General features: G+C 43.2%; 1 protein-coding gene and 2 non-coding genes across 4 annotated transcripts; 2 read left to right on the plus strand and 1 right to left on the minus strand.

Moving 5' to 3' along the window:
- On the minus strand, positions 1-9382 carry SIRT4 (sirtuin 4). Of its 2 annotated transcripts, XM_065890078.1 has the most exons (5): positions 9330-9382; positions 5484-5981; positions 2719-3013; positions 2380-2592; positions 1-446 (listed from the first exon to the last, which is right to left on the minus strand). In XM_065890078.1, the coding sequence occupies exons 2-4, from the start codon at positions 5978-5980 to the stop codon at positions 2440-2442; spliced, it is 945 nt and encodes a 314-aa protein (XP_065746150.1). In that variant the 5' UTR covers position 5981; positions 9330-9382; the 3' UTR covers positions 1-446; positions 2380-2439. The 2 variants fall into 2 exon arrangements, with proteins under 2 accessions (XP_065746150.1, XP_065746151.1); XM_065890079.1 differs by lacking the exons at positions 1-446; positions 9330-9382 and having other exon boundaries at positions 2440-2592; positions 5757-5980.
- Positions 9383-13453: 4071 nt separating this feature from the next.
- Positions 13454-13594, plus strand: LOC136133335 (U4 spliceosomal RNA). Its single transcript, XR_010656487.1, has one exon. It is a non-coding gene; the product is annotated as a U4 spliceosomal RNA (small nuclear RNA).
- A 705-nt stretch (positions 13595-14299) lies between these two features.
- On the plus strand, positions 14300-14440 carry LOC136133381 (U4 spliceosomal RNA). Its single transcript, XR_010656524.1, has one exon. It is a non-coding gene; the product is annotated as a U4 spliceosomal RNA (small nuclear RNA).
- The last annotated feature ends 9689 nt before the right edge of the window (positions 14441-24129 follow it).

A 24129-nucleotide genomic window follows, 5' to 3' on the forward strand; every position in this document is an offset into this window, starting at 1 on the left:
TATTTTAAAAAATGCTTTCTCTATTCCTTGGTTTATAAAAAATTCATTCATATCATTGTTCATCTTTTCAAAAAATATATCAGAATGGTTCAGTTAAAGACATTTAAGCATTCGGAATTATAAATTAAGTCATTTCCTTCCCCCTTTACCCACATTAGTGAGATCCCTAGGTTAGTACTCTGGAGGTACATATTTCCTGGGCTATTTCTTCTGCCTGATGAGGTAAAAAGGGAGAGAAAGCAGTTTTCCTATCAAAAGAAGCTGCGGCTTTGAAAAAGTCCTCTTCAGGGGCAAATCTCATCAGCCGGAAGATTTTAACTCCTGGGCTCTGAAAGCTGCGGGGTTCAGAGATGGGCTGGCAGAGAGATGTCGGTTTGCTGCCCTCTGCAGGCGGCAGTTGGTAAGCCTCGATCAGTTAGAGGAAGCAGGGATGAATCCTTAGGGATCTGAAAAGAAATAAAACAAGTTAATGCCAAAATAAGCTGCCAGTGGGGTGGAGGAAATGATTGTGTACATCAGTCTACCATAAAAAACCCACAGCATTTAGGGAATGTCAAGATGGCCACTCTGTGCTGTTAGGTGCAAACAGGATGTAATAAAATACTGTACTGCTTGATTCAACTTTCGTAAGAATAGATTTAGATTTAGTTATACCAGAATGTTAGATTTTGGTTATCTCGGTAGTTGGATTATGGGTAATTTGTGTTAAAATCCTTTTTACTTATCTGTATCATCTAAACTTTATGTAATAAATATGTATTATTCTAGTAATAAGAACTAGTTAAAAAGTGATTTGCCAAGGGGACTTCTTGGGTGCTAGCAGTGTTCTGTTCCTTGATTTAGATGCTCTACATCGTCATCAAGCTGTCCACTCATGATGGCTGCGATTCTCTGTATGTCAGTATACTTCAATTAAAATGGTTTTTAAAAAGTGATTTTACTGGGACTCTCACACATTGTTGGTGGGAATGCAAAATGGTGCAGCCACTTTAGAAGACATTTTGGCAGTTTCTTACAAAACTAAACATACTTTTATCATATGATCCAACAGTCTCACTCCTTGGTATTTACCCAAATGAGTTGAAAACTTACATCCACACAAAGACCTCCACATGGATGTTTATAGCAGCTTTACTTTTTTTTTTTTTTTTTTTGCCACGCTGCGCAGCATGTGGGATCTTAGTTCCCCCACCAGGGATCAAACCCGTGCTCCCTGTAGTGGAAGCACAGAGTCTTAACCACTGGACTGCCAGGGAAGTCCAGTGGCTTTATTCATAATTGCCAAAAAGTTGGAAGCATCCAAGATGTCCTTCAGTAGGTAAACGATAAATACCATGTTAGTGAACAGGGGCAAGGAGTATATGGGAACTCCTGCACTTTCTGCTCAATTCTGCTGTGAACCTCAAACTGCTCTAAAAAAAATAAAGTCTTTTTCAAACTGGCTGTACTCCTCTGGGAATATATTAAAAATTATTGAATTGTATGCAATAAATGAGTGAACTGTATGATATGTGAATTATATCTCAAAGCTGAAAAAAAAAGCTGTTATATTTTTTTAAAGTGGTTGTACTCGTAGGTGAAAATATCAATAGATATAAAGTACTGACACATGCTGCAATATGGATGAATCTTGAAAACATTATGCTAAGTGGAGAAGCCAGACACAAAAGGCTACATACTGTATGAAATGTCCAGAATAGGCAAAAACAGAAAGAAGATTAGTTGTTGTCAGGGACCAGGGGGTGGGGAATGGGGAATCACTGCTAATGGGTACAGGGTTTCTTCCTGGGATGATGAAAATGTTCTGGAATTAGTGGTGATTAATGTGCAACTTTGTGAGTGTACTAAAAACACGTTAATTATATACTTTTAAAGTGTACTTTTAAAGGGTGAACTTCATGGCCTAGGAATTATATCTCAATAAAGCTGTTATTTTTTAAAAATGGGGAAAAAGGCAATGGCAGATTTTGGAACATTGTCTTAAATAGCTATGTGCCTAGAATTCAAAAATCAGTCTTTTGAACAATATAGCGTAATGCACGTTAAAAAATTAGTTTCAATTAAGAATGGCCAGGGCTTCCCTGGTGGCGCAGCGGATGAGAGTCCGCCTGCCGATGCAGGGGACACGGGTTCGTGCCCCGGTCAGGAAAGATCCCACATGCCCCAGAGCGGCTAGGCCCGTGAGCCATGGCCGCTGAGGCTGCGCATCCGGAGCCTGTGCTCCGCAACGGGAGAGGCCACAACAGTGAGAGGCCCGCGTACCGCAAAAAAAAAAAAAAAAAGAATGGCCATACATTAAGAAACCTAGACCCTTCTCTCTTTTGTCAGTGCTCTCAGTTGAGCGGGAACTGGAATCTGGTATCTGAGAAGGCATTTTACCATTGGCAGCAGAATTCAAGTGAAAATCCCAGTTTCTGGGTCTGGAATATCAGGCTGTGGTCAGCGTGGGTCTATTAAAGGCAGCAGCTCTCCGCAACGAGAATCCAGTTTCAGACATGCCAAGTCGTCCGACCGTGTGGGCCCGATGTTCAGTATTGCAATTGGCAGCTTCCTCTCCTGGGCAGTGAGGATGAACCTGTAGCCCGAGTACACCTGTCGGAGCAGAAGACGCAGATAATAGCTCTCTAGAGGCAGGAAGAGATAAACCAATAGGGAGCCTCTCCCGGGCTCCCCAGCCCGCAAAGGGGGCAGTTACCATCCCGACACCAAGTCAGTTACCTGCAAGGACGATCCCACCACCAGGAGGGAGTCGGCTTCTTTTACCCGCTTGTGCACAAAATCAACCTTGTCAGGGTTCACCGTGTCCCCGAAGAAGACGACGTCTGGTTTCAGGGGGCCCCCACATCGAGAGCAGGGCGGGACCCGGAAGCTCTGTACCTGCTCCTCAGTGAGAAAGACGTCACCGTCCGGAGCCAGGCCATGGGCCTCAGCGCTCCAGGTGGGGTTCAGGACTTCAAACCGCTCTTGCAGTGCCCCTCGGGGAGTCTGCTCACCGCAGCCCAAGCAGAGGACCCTGAAACCAGAGAGGAGGCCAGCTGTGCTGGGGAGGCACGAAGCTACTGAAGACCTTTCACCCCAACCATCTCTAGCTCCTCCATCACCACTTTCTTTCCCTGACACCCACCGTGTTTTCCCCGCTTTATTAATACCTTTTCATGACCTCTTTAGCTACCATCTTCCTTCCACTGCCAACCTTCTAGAAAAACGTGCATCTGTTTCCTTACTACACACTCCCTGCTTAAACCTTCTGCTAGCTCACTTTTATCCTTAACATGACTGCAAAGCCTTTACCACATTTTACTTAGTGCCAAAACCAGGGGTTTTTTTCCCCCTTCCCCCTCCATCCTCTGCTCTAATCATCTGCTGTAATTGCTGCTGTCCATTGCCATCTTCTCTTTAAAACACTTTCTGGGAGTTCCCTGGTGGCCTAGTGGTTAGGATTCCGGGCTTTCACTGCCAGGGCCCAGGTTCAGTCCCTGGTCAGGGTAATAAGATCCCACAAGCTGCATGGCCCTCCAAAAAAACAAAAGAGACATTTGAGTCCTTTGTCCACTGCTCTGTGCCCATCGCCCATAACAGTGTCTGCACATAGCAGGCACTCACTAAATAGCTGTTGAAAGAAAAATGGAAGTTGGTTCCTCTTCTGCTCCTCCAGCCTCCAACCTGTTTTCTTTCCACTGTCCCTTCCTGGGGTGTCTCTGTGGTCACTGCTACAGTGCCTCTGTGCTAACAGTTTCCTCCTCTATACAGGACTTCACTCCTGCCCTCTCCCCCAAATTTTAGTCCAAGTCTCCTTGATGGTCGTGTCAAACTTAACTTCTGTCTTCAATCCCCCTCCACAGCTTCTCCATCACCTTCCTCCAGTTACTTGGGCTGAAACCCTTGGGAAAAAACTTGTTACTCAGTTTTCTCCCTTTACTCTCTATCTAGTCAATCATCAGACTGTGTTGGCTTTTTTTTTTTTTAACTTAAAAGGCCTCCTATGAAATGACAAGAAGTCTTGGATTTGTTTTAAAATATTTCAAAAGAGAGAAAGGATAAGTAGACATGGTAAAATCTTGATAAAACTCTTTGGATCTGGGTGATGGTATGTGGGAGTTCATCATACTACTCTCTTTATTTTTGTGGATGTTTGAAATTTTCATCATTAAAAAAATTTTTAATGGACCCATAGCCATCCTTAGCTCTCCCATCCCCTGATGCCACCTTGGTCTGAGTCTTTCCAGCTGACTTTCCTGAGCCACTCTAACTCTCTAATCCTGTCCAGGCTTCCTCAAATGCTATTTTTATCATATTGCTTTCTTGCTCAGAAACCACTAACAGTACCCTTTGGTCTCTCACAACAGACCCAAATTGCACTGCATGATTTTCAAATGCATCCAGGATTTGGGTCTAGCCTTCCCAGACAATCTGATTTCATACTAGCCTCCAACGAGACCAGGCCAGACTGTACAAGTTCCCTTCATTTGGAAAGCCCTCTTTCCCCTCCTTTGCCTAGTCATACCTGAGCTATTCTCCAGCCCCACCTCACCCATAAAAGAGTACTCCAATCTTTACTAACTCTGTTTCTCTGAACCTGTAAAACATGTCTATCAAGAACCACATAATTTAACAATCACGTGTGGAGTGGTTTGTTGTTAAACCTGTTATTTTTGGGTCTCCCACCAAACAGATTACAAAATTCTCACATATTAAGCAGACCACGTTTTATATTTTGGCTTTGACCTCTCCACACCAGCAAGTGGCACACCAGTAGCACACCACGTGTTGCAGACACCCAATAAATATTTTATGACTGGCAGACTGATTTCAGTCCTCAGAGGGTGATCTCTGGGGCTTACAGATAAGGAAACGGTCTCCAATTAGCTACAAGTTACTGCCAGGGCTACATATGGTCGTTTCATCAATATTTATTGGGTTCTGGCTATCCTGTGATCTATGTATCTAGGCACTGGAAACCCAGCAGTTTGTAGCATATGCTCTGCTCATAGTTCCCTCGGAACACTCAGAGGGCACCTCCCACAGTTCTCTTATAAGTTCCTGTGTCTCTCCTGTTTAGGGAGTTCCCTGGCCATGGAAGCCTTCTCCGGAGGAGCAGAGTCAAGTGTTAGGGAGTTAATTCCCCCAGAGTGACCCGCAGCCAATGAAGGATGGGAGGCAATGGATAAACACCCCAGTTCCCCTTGACTTCCAGTGAGACGGTTCTGAAGCTGCTCTACAGTCAGAGAGCCCCTGACACGCTTGAGCCCCAGATGCCCCAAGCAGTAACCCACTCATTAGCAAAACCTTACCCCGCCTTTCCCACTTTCCCTGTTTCACTTCCCATTCTCTCACTGAGTTTGCTGGGATCAACCCCAAAGTAAACAACTTCCTCCCAAATCATTTCCTCGTGGTCTAACGAAGACAACCATGACCAGGACGGCCAAGGTCCCTGCTCTTATGGAGCATGTGTCTGCATTCACACTGTTTAGGCTTTCCTGCACCTGTGCATGCATCCGTGGAGTTCTGTCAGGCGCTGACTCCCCGCCTTGGTGTGCAAGGCATCCACATTTTGGGTCACCAACCAGGACAGCTTTCCGAATCTCTCCCAGTTGCTCAAAGCCCAGTGTGCAGGGTTAGGCTGGTGGGAGGAGAACTGAGGCCAGCCCACAAAGTTTCTCGCCCAGTACCGCTGGCGGATTTGAGCGATCCGTACAAAATCCCCATGCTGGATGGGCCTCCGGTCCGTGCGGGCGTAAAGTCCCACCTTTTCTGACCTGTAGTCTGGGATTCCCGACTCAGTGGAGATTCCTGCCCCAGTCATCACTAAGAGTCTCTTGGAAAGGGTGATAAAGCGCTGTAACTCTTTGACCTTCTCAGAGTCCAGAGGAGGACTTGGTGGCACAAATAACCCAGTGGATCTGCGTGAGCACTGCTGGCTGAGGTTTGGCACCCAGCGGCCTTTTGCTGTCCTGAAAGTTAACCCAAAGCTCATCCTCATTCTAGAGAGGGAAAAAAAAAAAAGCATCAAGTGAGAAACTGGGTTTTGAAAACCCGGGTAACCAAGGGAAGGGGGGAGGGGCAAGATGGGGAAGGGGATTAAGAGGTACAAACTACTATATATAAAATAAATAAGCTACAAGGATATATAGTACAACACAGGGAATATAGCCAATATTTCATAATAACTATAAATCGAATATAAACTTTAAAAATTATGAATCACTAAGTTGTACACCTGAAAATGTCAACTACACCTAAATTTTTTAAATTTTAATTTAATGAAAAAAACCCCACAAAACTGATGAATGGGTAAACAAAATGTGGAGTATATAAATGAAACAAGATTAACCAAGGGTTGTTAATTGTTGAAGCTGGGTGATGGGTCCATGGATGGGGGGTTCATTATATCACCTATCTCCACAATAAAAAAAAAAAATTGGTGGTGGGAAATTCCCTGGCAGTCCAGGGGTTAGGACTCTGCGCTTTCACTGCTGACTGTGCAGGTTCAATCCCTGGTTGGGGAACTAAGATCCCACAGGCCATGCAAAAAAAAAAAAAAAAAATTTTTTTTAAAAGTAATTTCTTAGAGGAATGTTTGGATTGCAAATGCTCTAGTATGCCCAGAACAGTGGAAGTACAGAAATGCCAAAAGCCATGAGATGAAGGGAAAAAAAACTTCCCCCACAAAAAGGAAAAAAAAAAGAAGGAAGGGGGAGGGGAATGGCAGGGGGAGGGGGAGGGACAGGGAGAAAAGAATGGAGAAGTTTGAAGAGAAGCTAAAATGTGGAATGCTTTGCCTTAGAGGTAGACAAAACTCCAATATCTGGACCATATTAGCTTAGCAGTCATATAGTATTTGGAGAAAACATATTTGAAATTAAATAGACAAAGTGAACTAGGGCAGGTAACTGAAACATATGCCTGCCTCATGTTGCCCTTGATCTAGACAAAAACGAAAGCAAGAGCACACGATTATCAACAGAATAGAGATAAAAAAGGGCTAAGCTTAGCCTAAAAATATATAGACAAACCCTAACTAACTCTAGGCAAGAAACTAAAAAATAAAGAATGGAGGGGTAGCATCCTTATTTCCCAAAACAGCCCACCCTAAACGGGATTTGGGAGCAGGTTACTAATGAGATTTCAACTTACATCTGGAAGCTGCCAACCTAAAAGGTATCTAATAATCAGCAAATTGGTACTTTGAAATATTTTATGAAAAGGGTGACAAGAGCCAACAGCACTATATTGAGAAATGGCTGGGGAATAGGAATTTGTTGGCATTGCATACAATACTGTCCTCTGAAAGATAATATCTAGGTATGAGAAAAATGTACTGGAGAGTAGTACAGGTTTTTACCTAATAAGAAGGCTATCCAGGGACTTCCCTGGTGGTGCAGTGGTTAAGAATCCGCCTACCAATTCAGGGGACATGGGTTCGAGCCCTGGTCCGGGAAGATTCTCACAGGCTGCAGAGCAACTAAGCCCGTGCAACACAACTACTAAGCTTGCGCTCTAGAGCCCGCGAGCCACAACTACTGAGCCCGCGTGCCACAACTACTGAAGCCCACATGCCTAGAGCCCGTGCTCCGCAACAAGAGAAGCCCCCACAATGAGAAGCCCCTGCACCACAAAGAAGAGTAGCCCCCACTCGCTGCAACTAGAGAAAGCCCACGCGCAATGATGAAGACCCAATGCAGGCAAAAAAAATTTAAAAAAAAGAAAGCTATCCAACCAGACCATATTTCCAGGGGTGGATTCCATGCTTATGAGAACAGCCTACTGATAGTGAATTAATCAATGACCGCATTACCTGGAAGGACAGCTCCCAGATAAACAATTCACTTGAAAGGTAAGCCCCCTTCCCTCCACAGATACTTAGAGTGTATTTATAATCCTGCTTTGTAATCCAAATCAATCTTTGGTAAAATCTGGAAGGGTGTGAGCTAGTTCAGCATCTAATAACTCACGGATGTAATGAACACTGGGGCCCCAGGCTTAGAGAAAAAATTGACCTTTGCTAGGGGTGTGTTGGTAAACTGGCTTCCCCTTTACCCTCCCCCTCAAAAAAAGATAAAAGAAAATAATCCTATCGTGGCCAGTTTCAGGCTACCAATGGTTTATCTAACAACTGGCCAGTAAATTCCCAAATATTTAACAACTGACCCTCACCAGTACAAACTGACTCCACACCCTCCTGGGTCCTTTGAAGTCCAACCTGAAACAACAAGCCTACCTTTTTATTATCTTCTTAGTAATTTGTTTTGGTCAAGAATTTCTAATATGTTCCACAAAATAAAACTTTGTCCCCACACTAGACTATTTCATAACAGCCCAAGCCAATCTGTCTTCCTGATCTCCTAAGAACCTACAGCCAGAGCTCTCCTATGCTGTGGCCATCAGATGAAAATTAACTATGGCTGGCAAATCTGCCAAGGCTTTCTGCATCCAAGGGAAACTGCATATTTTGGTTTCTGAAAAGAAGGGGGGGGGCTCTAGAAAATAAAATCTATTTTAAAAAGGAGGGAGGTAAACTAAAAAATTGATAAAGCAGAATTCTAGCATAATATAAGGCCTATTCTGTCTCTCCCAGTAACACCTGGCTGGTCAGAACTGAATTTCTTATAAACTTCAAAAAGTTAATGGTTTACCTCAATATCTTTTTTAAGTCCCTTAATTGCTCATTGTTAATATATGACTATATCTAAAGATGTCTCTATCAGAGGAATATATTTTTAGCTAATACTATCCCTTGGGGGACCGTGTGTCCCATAAACCTACTTCCCATTTTATAAATCAGAATTATCTTATTTCTTCATAAACTAAAGAAGCACATTAGCGTTCCAGTTTAGCTGATGAAACTGTTGCTCAGACTTTTCGAGATTTTGATTTTATTAATGTAATTAAGCACATGCATACCTTTTATTCTATTTCCCCCATATTCTATTAGTTTACCCTCAATTGCAAATAGGGCTTCTTGGACAAGGTGAAGGGTAGTGAGACCTGACAAGGCATTCTACCCCAGCTTTTTCTAGCTGTAAAAACAAGGCCTTTATGTAATATTAGATAAAATGCAGAAATTCTCTAGTGACACGCACCCCATATGTAAACATTATTTTATGCTGGGCTTTCCAGATCTGGGATCAGGACCCTGACTTCTCCCTGACATTCCACAGCAGTGAACTAAACAGATAATCCCGATTCCTGAGACCGGAGGGCTCGGGAAACCCCGCTGAAAAGACGCTCTGTTGGAACAGCTGCTCTCTCCCAGGTCCCATCAAAGGGCAAAGAGGAGAAGTGGAATCCTCAATTTATAGAAACCTGCAGCCCACACAGAACTCACTTACCTTTCACAGCTTAAGGGACACTCCGCGCCCGACAGGGGGACCGACTGGCTGTATTTGCACTTTGGGAAATGTAGTTCATTAACCTGAAATGATGCAAGAAAAACTACAAGTCCCACAAACCTCTGGGCTTCACAATCGAGGGACCCAGGTTGTCCATTAGCGCCCCCTGTTGGCCTTTTGTGGTCAGAGGCTTCGAACCCTGGTACGCGATGTGCAGCTGTCTACCTAGCCATCATCTCTTTGAGAGAAGCGGTTAGAGCTTGGACGTCACTGTTCTGAGTGCAAAATAGTACATCCAAACAGCGTTAACTTAGGAATTCATTCTTTAGAAGCTTTAGTAATGGATCTAGGTTTGACTCATCCTCAACTTCAGTGTTTCCGAAACTTTCCACTCTTGGAAACGGAATCAAGTTCCCACCTTGCAGTGAGTTGTGAAGAAATACATTCACAAATAGCTGAAAAACTGATGTTTTTACAGTTAAAATGAACAATTAAAGTGAAATATAATATACAGGGACTAATGTGTTTACCCACGTGGCTTCTCCAATTTTCTCATCTTTTTTTTGTTTGTTTTGGCTCTGTTGGGTCTTCGTGGTTGGGTCTTCAGGGTTGAGTCTTCCTTGCTGTGTGCAGGCTTTCTCTAGTTGCAGCCAGTGGGGGCTACTCTTCGTTGTGGTGTGAGGGCTTCTCATTTTGGTAGCTTCTACTGTTGCGGAGCACGGGGTCTAGGCGCCCCGGCTTCAGTAGTTGTGGCACATGGGCTTAGTTGCTCTGCAGCATGTGGGATCTTCCCAGACCAGGGCTCGAAACCATGTCACCTGCTCTGGCAGGCAGATTCTGATTCTTAACCACTGCGCCACCAGGGAAGTCCCTTATTTCTCATCTTGTGTTTTTACTAAATTAACCGACACAATGCCTGGGTCTTACCCCCAGAAATTCTGATTTAATTGGTCTGGGGAGACACTTGGGCACCAAGTCGGTTTACAAACCTCACAGTTGTTTCTAATATGTAGCCAGTGAGAACCACTGATCTGTAGCATTGCCTAAATAAGACATCGATTTCTAAGTGTTTTAGAACATATCAAAGGATATGCTAGCACTGACCTTTAAGACCACTCTAAGGAACCACTTCCCGCATTTTAAAATGAAGTGAGGGGAATGCCCTGGAGGTCCAGTGGTTAGGCTCCGAGCTTTCACCGCCGAGGGTACAGGTTCAATCCCTGGTCGGGGAACTAAGATCTCGAAAGCCACTCAGTGCCGCCAAAAACAAACAAGCAAACAAACAAAACTGAAGCCCAGAGGAGTAGTATGAAAGCTGGAGTCAGAGTCTGACTCTCATTGAATGCATAGCAGTAAATATTGGTAAAGTAACCCATTTCAGTAGTTTGGGAGCAATATCTCCAGCCACACCTCAAATAGGTCACTGGGCTGAGAGAGCCACCTGACATGAGTCTTTTTTTTTTTTTTTGCAGTACGCGGGCCTGTCACTGTTGTGGCCTCTCCCGTTGCGGAGCACAGGCTCCAGACGCGCAGGCTCAGCGGCCATGGCTCACGGGCCCAGCCTCTCCGTGGCAGGTGGAAAGATGGCATGTGGGATCTTCCCGGACCGGGACGTGAACCTGTGTCCCCTGCATCGGCAGGCGGACTCTCAACCACTGCGCCACCAGGCAAGCCCGGCATGAGTCTTTTGTACCTTAGTTAACCTGACCACATTGGCTGGGAAAAAATTTAAAAAAGGATTAAAATATAGACTGGGGGGCTTCCGTGGTGGCACAGTGGTTAAGAATCTGCCTGCTAATGCAGGGGACACAGGTTCAATCCCTGGTCCGGGAAGATCCCACACTGTGGAGCAACTAAGCCCGTGCGCCACAACTACTGAGCCTGCACTATTGAACCTGTGTGCCACAACTACTGAAGCCCGCGCGCCTAGAGCCCATCCTCTGCAACAAGAGAAGCCCGCCCATGGCAACAAAGAGTGGCCCTGGCTCGCTGCAACTAGAGAAAGCCCCCACACAGCAAGAAGACCCAACACAGCCAAAAGTAAAAACAAATACATTAATTTTTAAAAATGTATACTGGGAACTTTTATTAAGTCAAAAAATTATAGGGCTTCCCTGGTGGTGCAGTGGTTAAGAATCCGCCTATCAGTGCAGGGAACACGGGTTCGAGCCCTGGTCCGGGAAGATCCCACATGCCGCGGAGCAACTAAGGCCCTGCGCCATAACTACTGAGCCTGCGCTCTAGATCCCACGAGCCACAGCTACTCAGCCTGCGTGCCTAGAGCCTATGCTCTGCAGCAAGAGAAGCCACCGCAATGAGAAGCTCGTGCACTGCAACAAGAGTAGCCCCCGCTCGCCGCAACTAGAGAAAACCCGTGCACAGCAACTAAGACCCAGTGCAGCCAAAAATAAATAAATAAATAAATAAATTTTAAAAAAAGAAAACAAAATTGTAATCCAGAATATTTTCTGCACACATGGGTATTTGATTAAAACCTATGGAAATGTCAAAACATGACACTACCCCCAATCCCAGGAAAATTTTATTGTGGAAAACTTCAGAGCCACATTATTTTTCCAGTTCTTCAAGTGGAATAAGCATCATTAAAAGACTGGCCAGGAACACAGGATTATTGTGCTTTTAGGCACCAAAGAATTTCATGTTCTGGGGAGAAGTTAGCTGAGTTTTCTATTTTTCTTAGTGCTGGGAAGTCATCTGTGGAAGATGAAGTCATCCAAGACAGCTGGTGAAACAATTTCCCTTGATAGCTACTGACAGGGTGTAATGAGCCACCCAATCGAGACATTCTCAGGGGCTGAGAAGTTCTTTGGATGACCCTTGTCTTTTTATTTCTCACAACTCCACCACACTAGGAATTAATGACAAAGTCCTTGGCTGGATCGAAATCAAATACTCTAAATTAATCAGACTGTTAGCCTTTCTTTTTTTCTGCTGTTTTTTCCTACCCTGCCAATTATGGCTGTGGAAAAAAAATTAACTACACATCAGCATCAAATAGGCCTTTTTATGTCATTTTTACATCTAGTTGATGACTACATAAATGCTCAGTGAGCAATACTTTGAACGTTTCATGTTTGAAATTTTTCATAATGAAATTTTGGGGGAAATATTTTCTCAGAGTACTCGTTGCATCTTAGTGAGTAGCAAAAACCAAAAGTCTTTTGGAGAGTACAGCTCAGAGCTGAAACAAGTTCAGACATAGGTTTCTAGTAGCTTTCCACTTGCCGAGCCAGTAACAGTGAAAGTTACTTCAAACTCATGAACTGTAGAAATAACCTCTCTCCTCTGAATTAAGATGTCCACAGAAAACCCTTCCAGGTTAAACATAGCACATCATCCAGAAATTCTACTTCTAGATATAAACACAAAAGAATTGGAAAGAAAGACTCAAACTGATACTTGTATGTCAATGTTCATAGAAGCATTGTTCACAATAGCCAAAATGTGGAAGCAACCTCCTGTCAAAGAATAAATGGATAACAAAATTCCATACAGTAGAATATCAGCCATAAAAAGGAACGAAATTCTGAAACATACTACAATATGGATGGACCTTAAAAACAAGGTATGAAATAAGCCAGACACAAAAGGTCAAATAATTGTGTGATTCTCTTATGTGAGGTACTGAGAGTTGCCAAATTTATAGAAAGTGGAATAGAGGTTGCCAGGAGCTGTGGGAGAGAGGAATGGGGAGTTAGTATTTAATGGGAAGTTTGTTTGGAATGATGAAAAAGTTCTGGAGATGTACAGTGGTGATGGTTGCTGAACTTAGAAATGGTTCAAATGGTAAATTTTATGTTATGTATATTTTACCACAGCACCCTTACACTGTGTACATTGCTCATCCTCCCCAATTTATAGTCTGAATTAAGTTTATTAGCATGTTCCCTCCCACAATGCTTTGCTTCATTCCCCACTAAAAACTAAGTGAAATCAAGCAACTGAATACTGAGAAACAGCTTATATATTTCCGAGACATCTTAATATAGTTGTATAATTTTCAGCCCATTAATAATTAAGGGTTTTGCCTTGAGGCTCCAACTCACCTTTCTGAAATAGGAACCTTGCTTATTGGGAACGATGAGTAGGGGGCTATATTCTCTAGCTTTGCGCAGTGGCAGTATCGTAGCCAATGAGGTTTATCCGAGGCGCGATTATTGCTAATTGAAAACTTTTCCCAATACCCCGCCGTGACGACTTGAAATATAGTCGGCATTGGCAATTTTTGACAGTCTCTACGGAGACTGAACAATGTAAGTTTAAAGACAGTATGATGTTTCATAAGCACTGTAAGCCTACGGGAGAATATGCTGGAAGTCCAAAGTCCCAAACAGCGTGGAAGAAACGCCGAGAGACCAAAATGATTAGTAGCTGTATTTCCGATTTCAAATTTTCACCGTTACCAGATAGGAAATTGCCTTGCTAGAAATTCCTAGTACGTTACTATCGTTTTTGGTTTCGATTATCAATATAAACGATTAGCTTTTGTGAACAGTTCGCTTCATACCTGTTCTTCAGTTTTAGTTCGTTCTTTACGTTTGCGTGTTAGTTGTTGTCCAAGTTGTATTAATAATTTTATTTCTTAATATTTAGTTTTCTGGTTTTAACACCAACACTTCCATTTACTCGTCCCGTCTCGCATTACTCTGTTTCGGTTTTTTTCTTGTCGCTGTTCTTTAGAACGCGAGTCTTACCCGCAGCGTCTTGGTGATGTCATGGTAATTTGCATAAAATTCTCCGGCGTCCTTAGCGAAAGGCGTTCTTATTTTCGAAAGGTTAGGGTTCGACAAGAGTTGCTCTAATACCAGCAGCTCTTCGCGCACACGTGTTTTAAACAGGAATGTTTGCAGCGAAATGCTTTATATTTCACAGCTCATTGTTAGTTGCTCGCCCTCATTGTAAAGATAGTTGTCATCCATGGGGGAGGTAGGTGCGTACTCCTGCTCTCTAGCTTTGCGCAGTGGCAGTATCGTAGCCAATGAGGTTTATCCGAGGCGCGATTATTGCTAATTGAAAACTTTTCCCAATACCCCGCCATGACGACTTGAAATATAGTCGGCATTGGCAATTTTTGACAGTCTCTACGGAGACTGAACAACGTGTGTTTAATAATAGATGTTCAATACTTAGATTTCTAGGAATGAGTGGGACTGTTGAGGTTTCCCCTGGGTTTTTTTACTTACTCTTACTAAAGCGTTACTGGTTTTTTTTGTCGTTAAAAGTGGGGGGTGAGTCTGTTCCGTGTTTTCCGAAGGTCACAGGTTCGTAGGAACCGACGTGAGTTTGAAAACGTGTCGTCCGAACACTTCCTTTGAAAGCGATTAACAAGAAAAGATACAGTGGGCTAATTTAGGTCGTACTGTAGAGTCCTGGGCACAGCTTCGCTTGCAATTAAATTCCTTTTTTCTTAGTGGGGTGCTGGTTTCCACTATGACGGCTGCCTACAGTCTTGTGCTGTTAGGAGGATCAGGCGTGTCCACGGACAGAAGGCCTGAGTAGGACAGAAGGCCTGAGGAGTCGACTCCGAGCTCGGTGGGTAGCAGATACAGCTGGACCTGTTTAGGCCACCATCCATAAAACATTTTTCTGTTCTCTAGCAAAAGAATGCGGCTTGTTAGGGTGAAGGTGGTGGAACAGCCTCTACTGATTCAAAGCAGCACACTGGAAAACCGCCCTAGCGGCAGATCAGACAGAGTCCCTGCTTCAAGGAACTCACCGTTTTGAAACCACAGATAAACAACATAATTACAGATATTTCAATGTTATAGAGAGATGTGATGGAGCCATCCAGAAGACCAGCCAAGTTCCAACACCACCCACTATGGAGCACTTATTGTGTGCCAGACTCCATGCAAAGTGCTTAAGACGCTTTGTTTCATTTAATTCTTACAGAAACCTTTCTCCCCATTCCTTTTTTTTTTTTTTACAAACAGCTCTACTGAGGCATAATTGATATTCAATAAACTGCACATATTTAAAGCCTACAATTTGATGAGTTTTGAGAACATATATACACCCATGGAATCATTACTGCAAACCAGCTGGCGAACACATTCATTACTCCCCAAAGTTTCCTGATGTTCCTTTGCAATCCATCCCTCCCTCCCATCGCTCCCCACTACCCCTCCCCCATTCTGTCGCTAGAGATTAGTTTGTATTTTCTAGAATTTTATAGGAACGGAATCTACGGTATGTGATTCTCTCGAGATAGACTTTTTTCAACAAACAATATGTCCTTGCAGTTCATCCAGGTTGTTGCATGCATCACTAGCTCATTCTTTTTCTTTGCTGAGTAGTATTCCATTATATGGAAGTACCAGGGTTTGTTCAACCATTCACCCATGGAAGGACATTTGAATTGTTCCTAGTATTTTGCTATCATAAATAAAGCTGCTAAGAGCATTCCTGTACAAGTTTTGTAAGAAGCTGTCAAATTATCTTCCAGAGTGGCTTTCCATTTCCATTTTAGTTTCCACCTGCAGTTTTAAAAAATCTAGGCAAGTGCCCCTGACTTTTTTTTTTAATTAATTATTTTTGGCTGAGTGGGGTCTTTGTTGCCACGCGCGGGCTTTCTCTAGTTGCGGCAAGTGGGGTCTACTCTTTGTTGCGGTGCGCGTGCTTCTCATTGCGGTGGCTTCGGAGCACAGGCCCTAGGCGCATGGGCTTCAGTAGTTGCCATACGTGGGCTCAGTAGTTGTGGCACACGGTGTCTGTTGCTGCACGGCATGTGGGATCTTCCCGGACTAGGGCTTCAACCCGTTGCTTCTGCATCGGCAGGCGGATTCTTAACCACTGTGCCACCAGGGAAGCCCCGCCCCGCTCCCGTTGCCTTTTCTCTTTCCTTCATGACACTGATTTTTTGAAAAGTCCGAGACAATTATCGTGTAGAAGCCTCACATTCCAACTTCACTGACTGTGTTCCCTTTATTTCCTGTAACCAAGACTTGATTCGATTCAACAGAACTTCAGAGATAGCGTTATGAACGTTGTATTGCATCTGCCACTATAATCGATGCTGAGTTTAAGCACCAGGGTAAAGCAGTAACTGGTCTCTCTCCATTGTAAAAGTGCACTTTCCCCTATGTAATCAGTAATCTGTGGAATGAACAATCCTTGACATTTGGTAATAAAAGCCCTTTGCTTTCCACAACTACTCCCTTAAACCACTTCCTGATCAGTCATCAAAATATGGCTAAGTAAGATAAATTAATGTCACTTCTTCTCTGGAACCCAGGGTAGGTTTGCTGGGACCAAGGAATACCCTGTGTTCAGGACCTGTGGTCCCAGGAAAGGGAAGAAGAGTCCCCTGCGGAGCCAATGTATTACAATTGAGCAAATATGATGGAAAGAGGGGGTCAGTGATAACTACCCAAAGGGGCATCCTGAAGACCCCACTACGATTGTGGGAACTACAAGAGGAGCCGATGTGTGCTACCCAGAGGCTGAAATTGCAAGGAGCTAAAAATTTCCTTGATAGTGTGGTCTGAAAATGCACTCCAACCATTTCTTTTCATCTTAGCTGGTTGCCAAGATGAATAATCTGGGTGTCAGAACAGGCCTGGAGGAGACAGAACATGAATGCTCCCTCCCATGGCAAATTTTGTATTGATTGGAAAGTCAGATGATGCTCTGGCAAACACTCATGTGAATGTGTGTGTGTGTGTGTGTGTGTGTGTGTGTGTGATTTTCTCAGAATTTATAATAGCAAGTAAGTAAAATAATGACTCATTTGTAAGCATACAAGAAAGAAAAGTATGGAAAAACCACCAAGGGACTTCCCTGGTGGCGCAGTGGTTAAGAATCTGCCTGCCACAAGGCAGGGGACACGGGTTTGAGCCCTGCTCCAGGAAGATCCCACATGCCGTGCAGCAACTAAGGCCATGTGCCACAACTACTGAGCCTGCTCTCTAGAGCCCATGCGCCGCAACTACTGAGCCCGTGTGCTGCAACTACTGAAGCCCGCGTGCCTAGAGCCTGTGCTCCACAACAAGATGAAGCCACCACAATAAGAAGCCTGTGCACCACAGCGAAGAGTAACCCCCACTCACCACAACTAGAGAAAGCCCGCGTGAAGCAACACTCAATGCAGCCAAAAATAATGAGTAAATGGATTTGCCTTAAAAAATAAATAAAATAAATAAATAAAAAATAAAAATTTTTTTAAAAACCCACCAAAAATATGAACAAAAAGCTTAAGGAAAGCAAAACAATTTTTTTAAAGGTAAAATTTATAAAGCATACATGTGATATTTTGCTCTCAGCTCTACTGGAATCTTTCTTTGTCTGGGTAGTTTGAGTTACAATGACTTTTTTTTTTTTTTAATTGAAGTAAAATTCACAGAATGTAAAATTAACCATCTTCAAGTGGATCCATGTGATTTTTACATATTATTGGTTTCAGTTTCACAACCTAATTTTTTTCTGGTTGTAAAATTACTGCATGTTGGTATATAAAATCCAAACATTATATATATGCAGCAGTGACAGTCAAAGATCACCATAATCCCACCTCCATGGCTAGAGAAAATAGCCACAGATATGTGAGATTATTCCTCCAAATTGTTCTATTTACGTGTCAACCTAATTATTAACAAACATTGGATTATATTCTACATTCAGTTCTACTATTTCCTTTTTCTTTCTGCTAAACTAATATATGGTGGACCTATTTTCCATGTCAGCATATAGCTCCCCTCTTCCCATATGGATATATCTCACTTCAGCTAACCAATCCCTATGGATGGACATTTGGGTTGTTCCCAGTTTTTCCCAATTATAAGCAATGCTATGATGAACATCCTTGGATGTGCATCTTTGCCTACTCATAGGGTTTTTTGGGGGGAATTTTGCCTACTAGTGTGCTGTTTCTAGGGGAAATTTCTGTAGGTGAGATTGCTTGCACAAAAACCGTTCACATTTTGCATTTTAATTTTTTTTTTTTTTTTTTTTTTTGGCTGTACCGTGCAGCTTGTGGAATCTTAGTTCCGCAACCAGGGATTGAACCTGCAGCCTCGGCAGTGAAAGTGGAGTCCTAACCACTGGACCACCAGGGATTTCCCCATATTTTGTATTTTAAAAGATGCCCCCAAGTTGGGTCCCCCAAGACTGTACTGTGTATTCTCCCACAAAGCCATATAGGACAGCGTCTGGAGAATATTCGATGTGTACGTTTGAAACGCTGAAGCTTTCACAGGACTCTTCTGGGTTAGGGAGGGGAAGAAGGAGGAGGGTGAATTCATATCCAGTTCCAACAATTAGTTGTTCTCTAGCTCCTTTCCAGGCAGAAAGCAGAGAGAAGGGGCTGGCTTGGGTGAGGTAATCCTGACCCTTTCCCCTTCCACCATGTATGGAAATATCCTTGGAAACATCAGTTCCAGATGGAGCCAACCCCCACCCCACCCCCTCCCACCCTGTCGCCTAAGCCAGCCTGGACCTACTGGCTCCAGAGGACAGAAAAGCTGGACTCTGAGGAGTATCTCATCAGGGAACGGGTCCACCAGCCCCCAAACAATCTTCCCAGTGTAAGTCCCTGCAGGCTGTCTGCAAGAATCACTGGCTTCTCTAGGTTAAAAATATCCTGTGCCCAAAGGGCCTTCAGTGTCTGTCTCAGAAGAGAGCTGGCTTATACTCTCCATCACTGGGGAAATGAACTGAGACCAATTGATTTTTTTTTTTCCATGAAGCTTTGAAACCAGACTTTCTGGGTTCAAATCTTTGCTCCACTATTCACTAACTGCGTGACCCTAGGCTACTTACTTAATTTCTCTGTGCCTCAGTTCTCTGGCTGTAAAAGGAGTGTCAGGATCATCACATCTATCTCAGAAGCCAGTGGGTCTCCACCCTGGCTGAGCATTTAAAATCACTTGGGGAGCTTTTAAAAATCCTCTTGCCCAGGTGCATTCTGGGTCAATTCAATCAGAATTTCTGAGCATTAGTTCTGGGCAAAAAATATATTTTAAAACTTCCCAGGAACTTCCCTGGTGGCACAGTAGTTAAGAATCCACCTGCCAGAAAACTATAAGACACTGATGAAAGAAATTAAAGATGATGCAAACAAATGGAGAGATATACCATGTTTTCGTATTGAAAATCAACATTGTGAAAATGACTATACTACCCAAAGCAATCTACAGATTCAATGCAATCCCTATCGAACTACCAATGACATTTTTCACAGAACTAGAACAAAAAATTTCACAATATGTATGGAAACACAAAATAGCCAAAGCAATCTTGAGAAAGAAAAACAGAGCTGGAGGAATCAGGCTCCTGGACTTCAGACTATACTACAAAGCTACAGTAATCAAGACAGTATGATACTGGCACAAACACAGAAATATAGATAAATGGAATAGGATAGAAAGCCCAGAGATAAACCCACACACATATGGTCACCTTATTTTTTTTTTATTTTTATTTTTTTTGCAGTACGCGGGCCTCTCACTGTTGTGGCCTCTCCCGTTGCGGAGCACAGGCTCCGGACGCACAGGCTCAGTGGCCATGGCTCACGGGCTCAGCCGCTCTGTGGCATATGGGATCTTCCCGGACTGGGGCACGAACCCCTGTCCCCTGCATCAGCAGGCAGACTCTCAACCACTGCGCCACCAGGGAAGCCCACCTTATTTTTGATAAAGGAGGCAAGAATATACAATGGAGAAAAGAAAGCCTGTTTAATAAGTGGTGCTAGGAAAACTGGACAGCTACATGTAAAAGACTGAAATTAGAGCACTCCCTAACACCATACACAAAAATAAACTCAAAATGGATTAAAGACCTAAATGTAAGGCCAGACACTATAAAACTCTTAGAGGAAAACATAGGCAGAACACTCTATGACATAAGTCACAGCAAGATCCTTTTTGACCCACCTCCTAGACAAATGGAAATAAAAACAAAAATAAACAAATGGGACCTAATGAAACTTAAAAGCTTTTGCACAGCAAAGGAAACCATAAACAAGATGAAAAGGCAACCCTCAGGATGGGAGAAAATATTTGATAATGAAGCAACTGACAAAGGATTAATCTCTAAAATTTACAAGCAGTTCATGCAGCTCAATATCAAAAAAACAAACAACCCAATCCAAAAACGGGCAGAAGACCTAAATAGACATTTCTCCACAGAAGATATACAGACTGCCAACAAACACATGAAAGGATGCTTAACATCACTAATTATTAGAGAAATGCAAATCAAAACTATAATGAGGTATCACCTCACACCAGTCAGAATGGCCATCATCAAAAAATCTACAAACAGGGCTTCCCTGGTGGCGCAGTCGTTGAGAATCTGCCTGCCAATGCAGGGGATATGGGTTTGAGCCCTGGTCTGGGAGGATCCCACATGCCGCGGAGCAACTAGGCCCGTGAGCCACAACTACTGAGCCTGCGCGTCTGGAGCCTGTTCTCCGCAACAAGAGAGGCCGTGACAGTGAGAGGCCCACGCACCGTGATGAAGAGTGGCCCCTGCTTGCCACAACTAGAGACAATAAATTTATTTAAAAAAATAAATTTATTTTTTAAAAATCTACAAACAATAAGTGCTGGAGAGGGTCTGGAGAAAAGGGAACCCTCTTGCACTGTTGGTGGGAATGTAAATTGATACAGCCACTATGGAGAACAGTATGGAGATTCCTTAAAAAACTAAAAATAGAACTACCATATGACCCAGCAATCCCACTATTGGGCATATACCTGGAGAAAACCATAATTCAAAAAGAGACATGTACCACAATGTTCATTGCAGCTCTATTTACAATAACCAGGACATGGAAGCAACCTAAGTTTCCAACAACAGATGAATGGATAAAGAAGATGTGGCACATATATACAATGGAATATTACTCAGCCATAAAAAGAAACAAAATTGAGTTATTTGTACTGAGGTAGATGGACCTAGAGTCTATCATACAGAGTGAAGTTAGAAAGAGAAAAAGAAATACCATATGCTAACACATATATGGAATCTAAAAAAAAAAGGTTCTGAAGAACCTAGGGGCAGAACAGGAATAAAGTTGCAGACGTAGAGAATGGACATGAGGACACGGGGAGGGGGAAGGGTAAGCTGGGACAAAGTGAGAGAGTGGCATGGACATATATACACTACCAAATGTAAAATAGATAGCTAGTGGGAAGCAGCGCATAGCACAGGGAGATCAGCTCGGTGCTTTGTGATCACATAGAGGGGTGGGATAGGGAGGATGGAGACGCAAGAGGGAGGAGATATGGGGATATATGTATATGTATAGCTGATTCACTTTGTTATACAGCAGAAACTAACACACCATTGTAAAACAATTATACTCCAATAAAGATGTTAAAAAAAAAAAAAAGAATCCACCTGCCAATGCAGGGAACATGGGTTCAATCCCTGGTCTGGGAAGATCCCACATGCCGCAGAGCAATTAAGCCCGTGCACCACAACTACTGAAGCCCGCGTGCCTAGAGCCCGTGCTCCGCAACAAGAGAAGCTACCACGATGAGAAGACTGTGCACGGCAATGAAGGGTAGCACCCGCTCAATGCAAATAGAGAAAGCCCGAGCAACAACGATGACCCAACGCAGCCAAAAAAATAAAATAAAGTAAAAGCTTCCCAGGTCATTCCAATGTGCCAGTGCTGTAGAGATTTTGTGGGTATTAAATGAGATAATATAGGAAAAAGGCTCCCCATGGTGCCTGACACAGAGTTATATGCTTTGGTGGAGGTTGTGGGACCAATTATCCAAGCCTGGGTGGTGGTCAGGGAAGGCCTCCTGGAGGAGGGGGTGTTGAGCTGTGAACTGAAGGGGGAGAGAAGTTAACCAAGAGAAAGAGGACAGGATGCCTTTTAGCCGGGGTATCAGTACCTGCAGGGTTCTGGAGCCAGGAGGATGTGGCCTCTTGGAGGAATTGAAAGTCATTCCCAGAAATTCCCTGGCAGCCCAGTGGTTAGGACTCCACGCTTTCACTGCTGAGGGCCTGGGTTCAATCCCTGGTCAGGGACCTAAGATCTGGCAAGCTGCATGGTGCGGCCAAAAAATTGAAGTCTTTCCCTGTGACTGGAGCTGAGAAAAGAGAGTTGGTGGAAAATCACTGGGCTTTATTCTGGTGTCAGGAAGATTTTAAGCAGGACAATGAGTGTAGGGGGGGGTGCCCTCCCCCCAAATTCAGAAACAGCAGGGCCTCCTAAGGCATTGTGTCCAAGCCCTCTGGGGAAATTGAACTTGCCAAGGGGTGTGTGACACAGTCCCCAAACTCCCCTTCAGGAGCCATGTCCTAGACTGTAAAGTCAGACAGTCCTGGGTTTGAATCCCAACTTTGCCACTTCTTACTTGTGTGGCCTTGGGCACGTGACTTCATTTGTGAGCCTCAGTTTCCTGGCCTGGAAAATAGGCATAAAACCCCCATTGGATCTTCGTGAGGATTAAATGAGATGATAATGTAAAAGACTTAACATGTTGCTTCCCACATGCTAAACAATAAATGTTCCCAATATGTGTGTCAGTGTGTGTAAAAGGCTGGTCTAGAAGAATCTACAACTGGTCATTAATTTGGGGGGGATTATGGATACTTTTAATTTTTATATCTCAGTTTATCTGTTGTTGTTTTTCTAAAATTCTTTCTGCAATGAACAACTACTGTTTTTGTAAAGAAAACTTCCACATCTGTATTGTAAGCTCTGGAATTTATTCTTCCAAATCTTTTCTTCCCCTTAATCCCCTCTTTCTTCCCAACATCAATTAGTGCAGTGGTAAACTTAATTCATTAAATGGGTACTTAACAAATGTTATTCACACAACATATTTTTATTCAGCAACTACTATGTGCTATATCCTGTGTCAGGTACTGGGGTAGAGCAGTGAATCAGACAGACTTAGTCTCTGCCTTCCTGAAGCCTAGAATCTGGTAGGAGATGGACAGATGCAAATGAGTGCACAAGATGTGTTTAATTACAGCCGTCCCTCGTTATCTGCGATTGGTTCCAGGAGCCCCAAATATACCAAAATCCCTGGATGCTTAAGTGCCATAGTCGGCCTTCTGTATCTTCAGTTCTGCATTCACAGATTCAATTAACCATAGGTTGTGTAGTACTATCTGAACTTATGGGGGAAAAAATCTGCTTGTAGGTGGAACCACTCCACTCAAACCAGTGTTTTTCAAGAGTCAACTGTATAATTATGAGGAGTGCTTTCAGGGTGCTAAAAAAAAGGTCTTAATAACAGGAGCCCTGACATAGTCTACCAGGCCAGGGAATGGTTTTCTGGGGAAATGGCTTTTAGGTTGAAATCCCCCCCAAATAATGATGTCAACTATCATTTGTGTGGTAGTTGTCCAGTGTGGTAGCCACTAGCCACACGTGGCTACTGAGCCCTTGGACTGTGGCTAGTGGAAATGAAATGTGCTGTCAGTGTAAAATGCACATATGATTTCAAAGACTTCCTATTAAAAAAAGTGAGCTATCTCATTGATATTTTTATATTGATTACAAGTTGAAATGATAACATTTAGGATAGACTGGATTAGGTAAAATATACTAAGATTAATTTTAACTGTTTCTTTTAATCTTTTTTAATGTGGCTCCTAGAAAATTTTAAATTACTAATTAAAAAAATTTTTAATTACTAATTTTAAAATTAAAAAAATTTTAATATGTGGCTTGCATTTTGTTTCTAGGGGATAGCGCTGAGTTAGAGAGTGCTTGTTAGTGACAAGGATTATGCTAAGTAGTAAATGTGTAGTATCTTGTTTAATCCTATGATGACTCTGACAGGTAGGTACTATTTATCTTTTTTCTACAGAG

The sequence above is a fragment of the Phocoena phocoena genome, chromosome 13 (assembly GCF_963924675.1).
Source record: "Phocoena phocoena chromosome 13, mPhoPho1.1, whole genome shotgun sequence".
In the NCBI taxonomy this organism is placed as follows: Eukaryota; Metazoa; Chordata; class Mammalia; order Artiodactyla; family Phocoenidae; genus Phocoena; species Phocoena phocoena.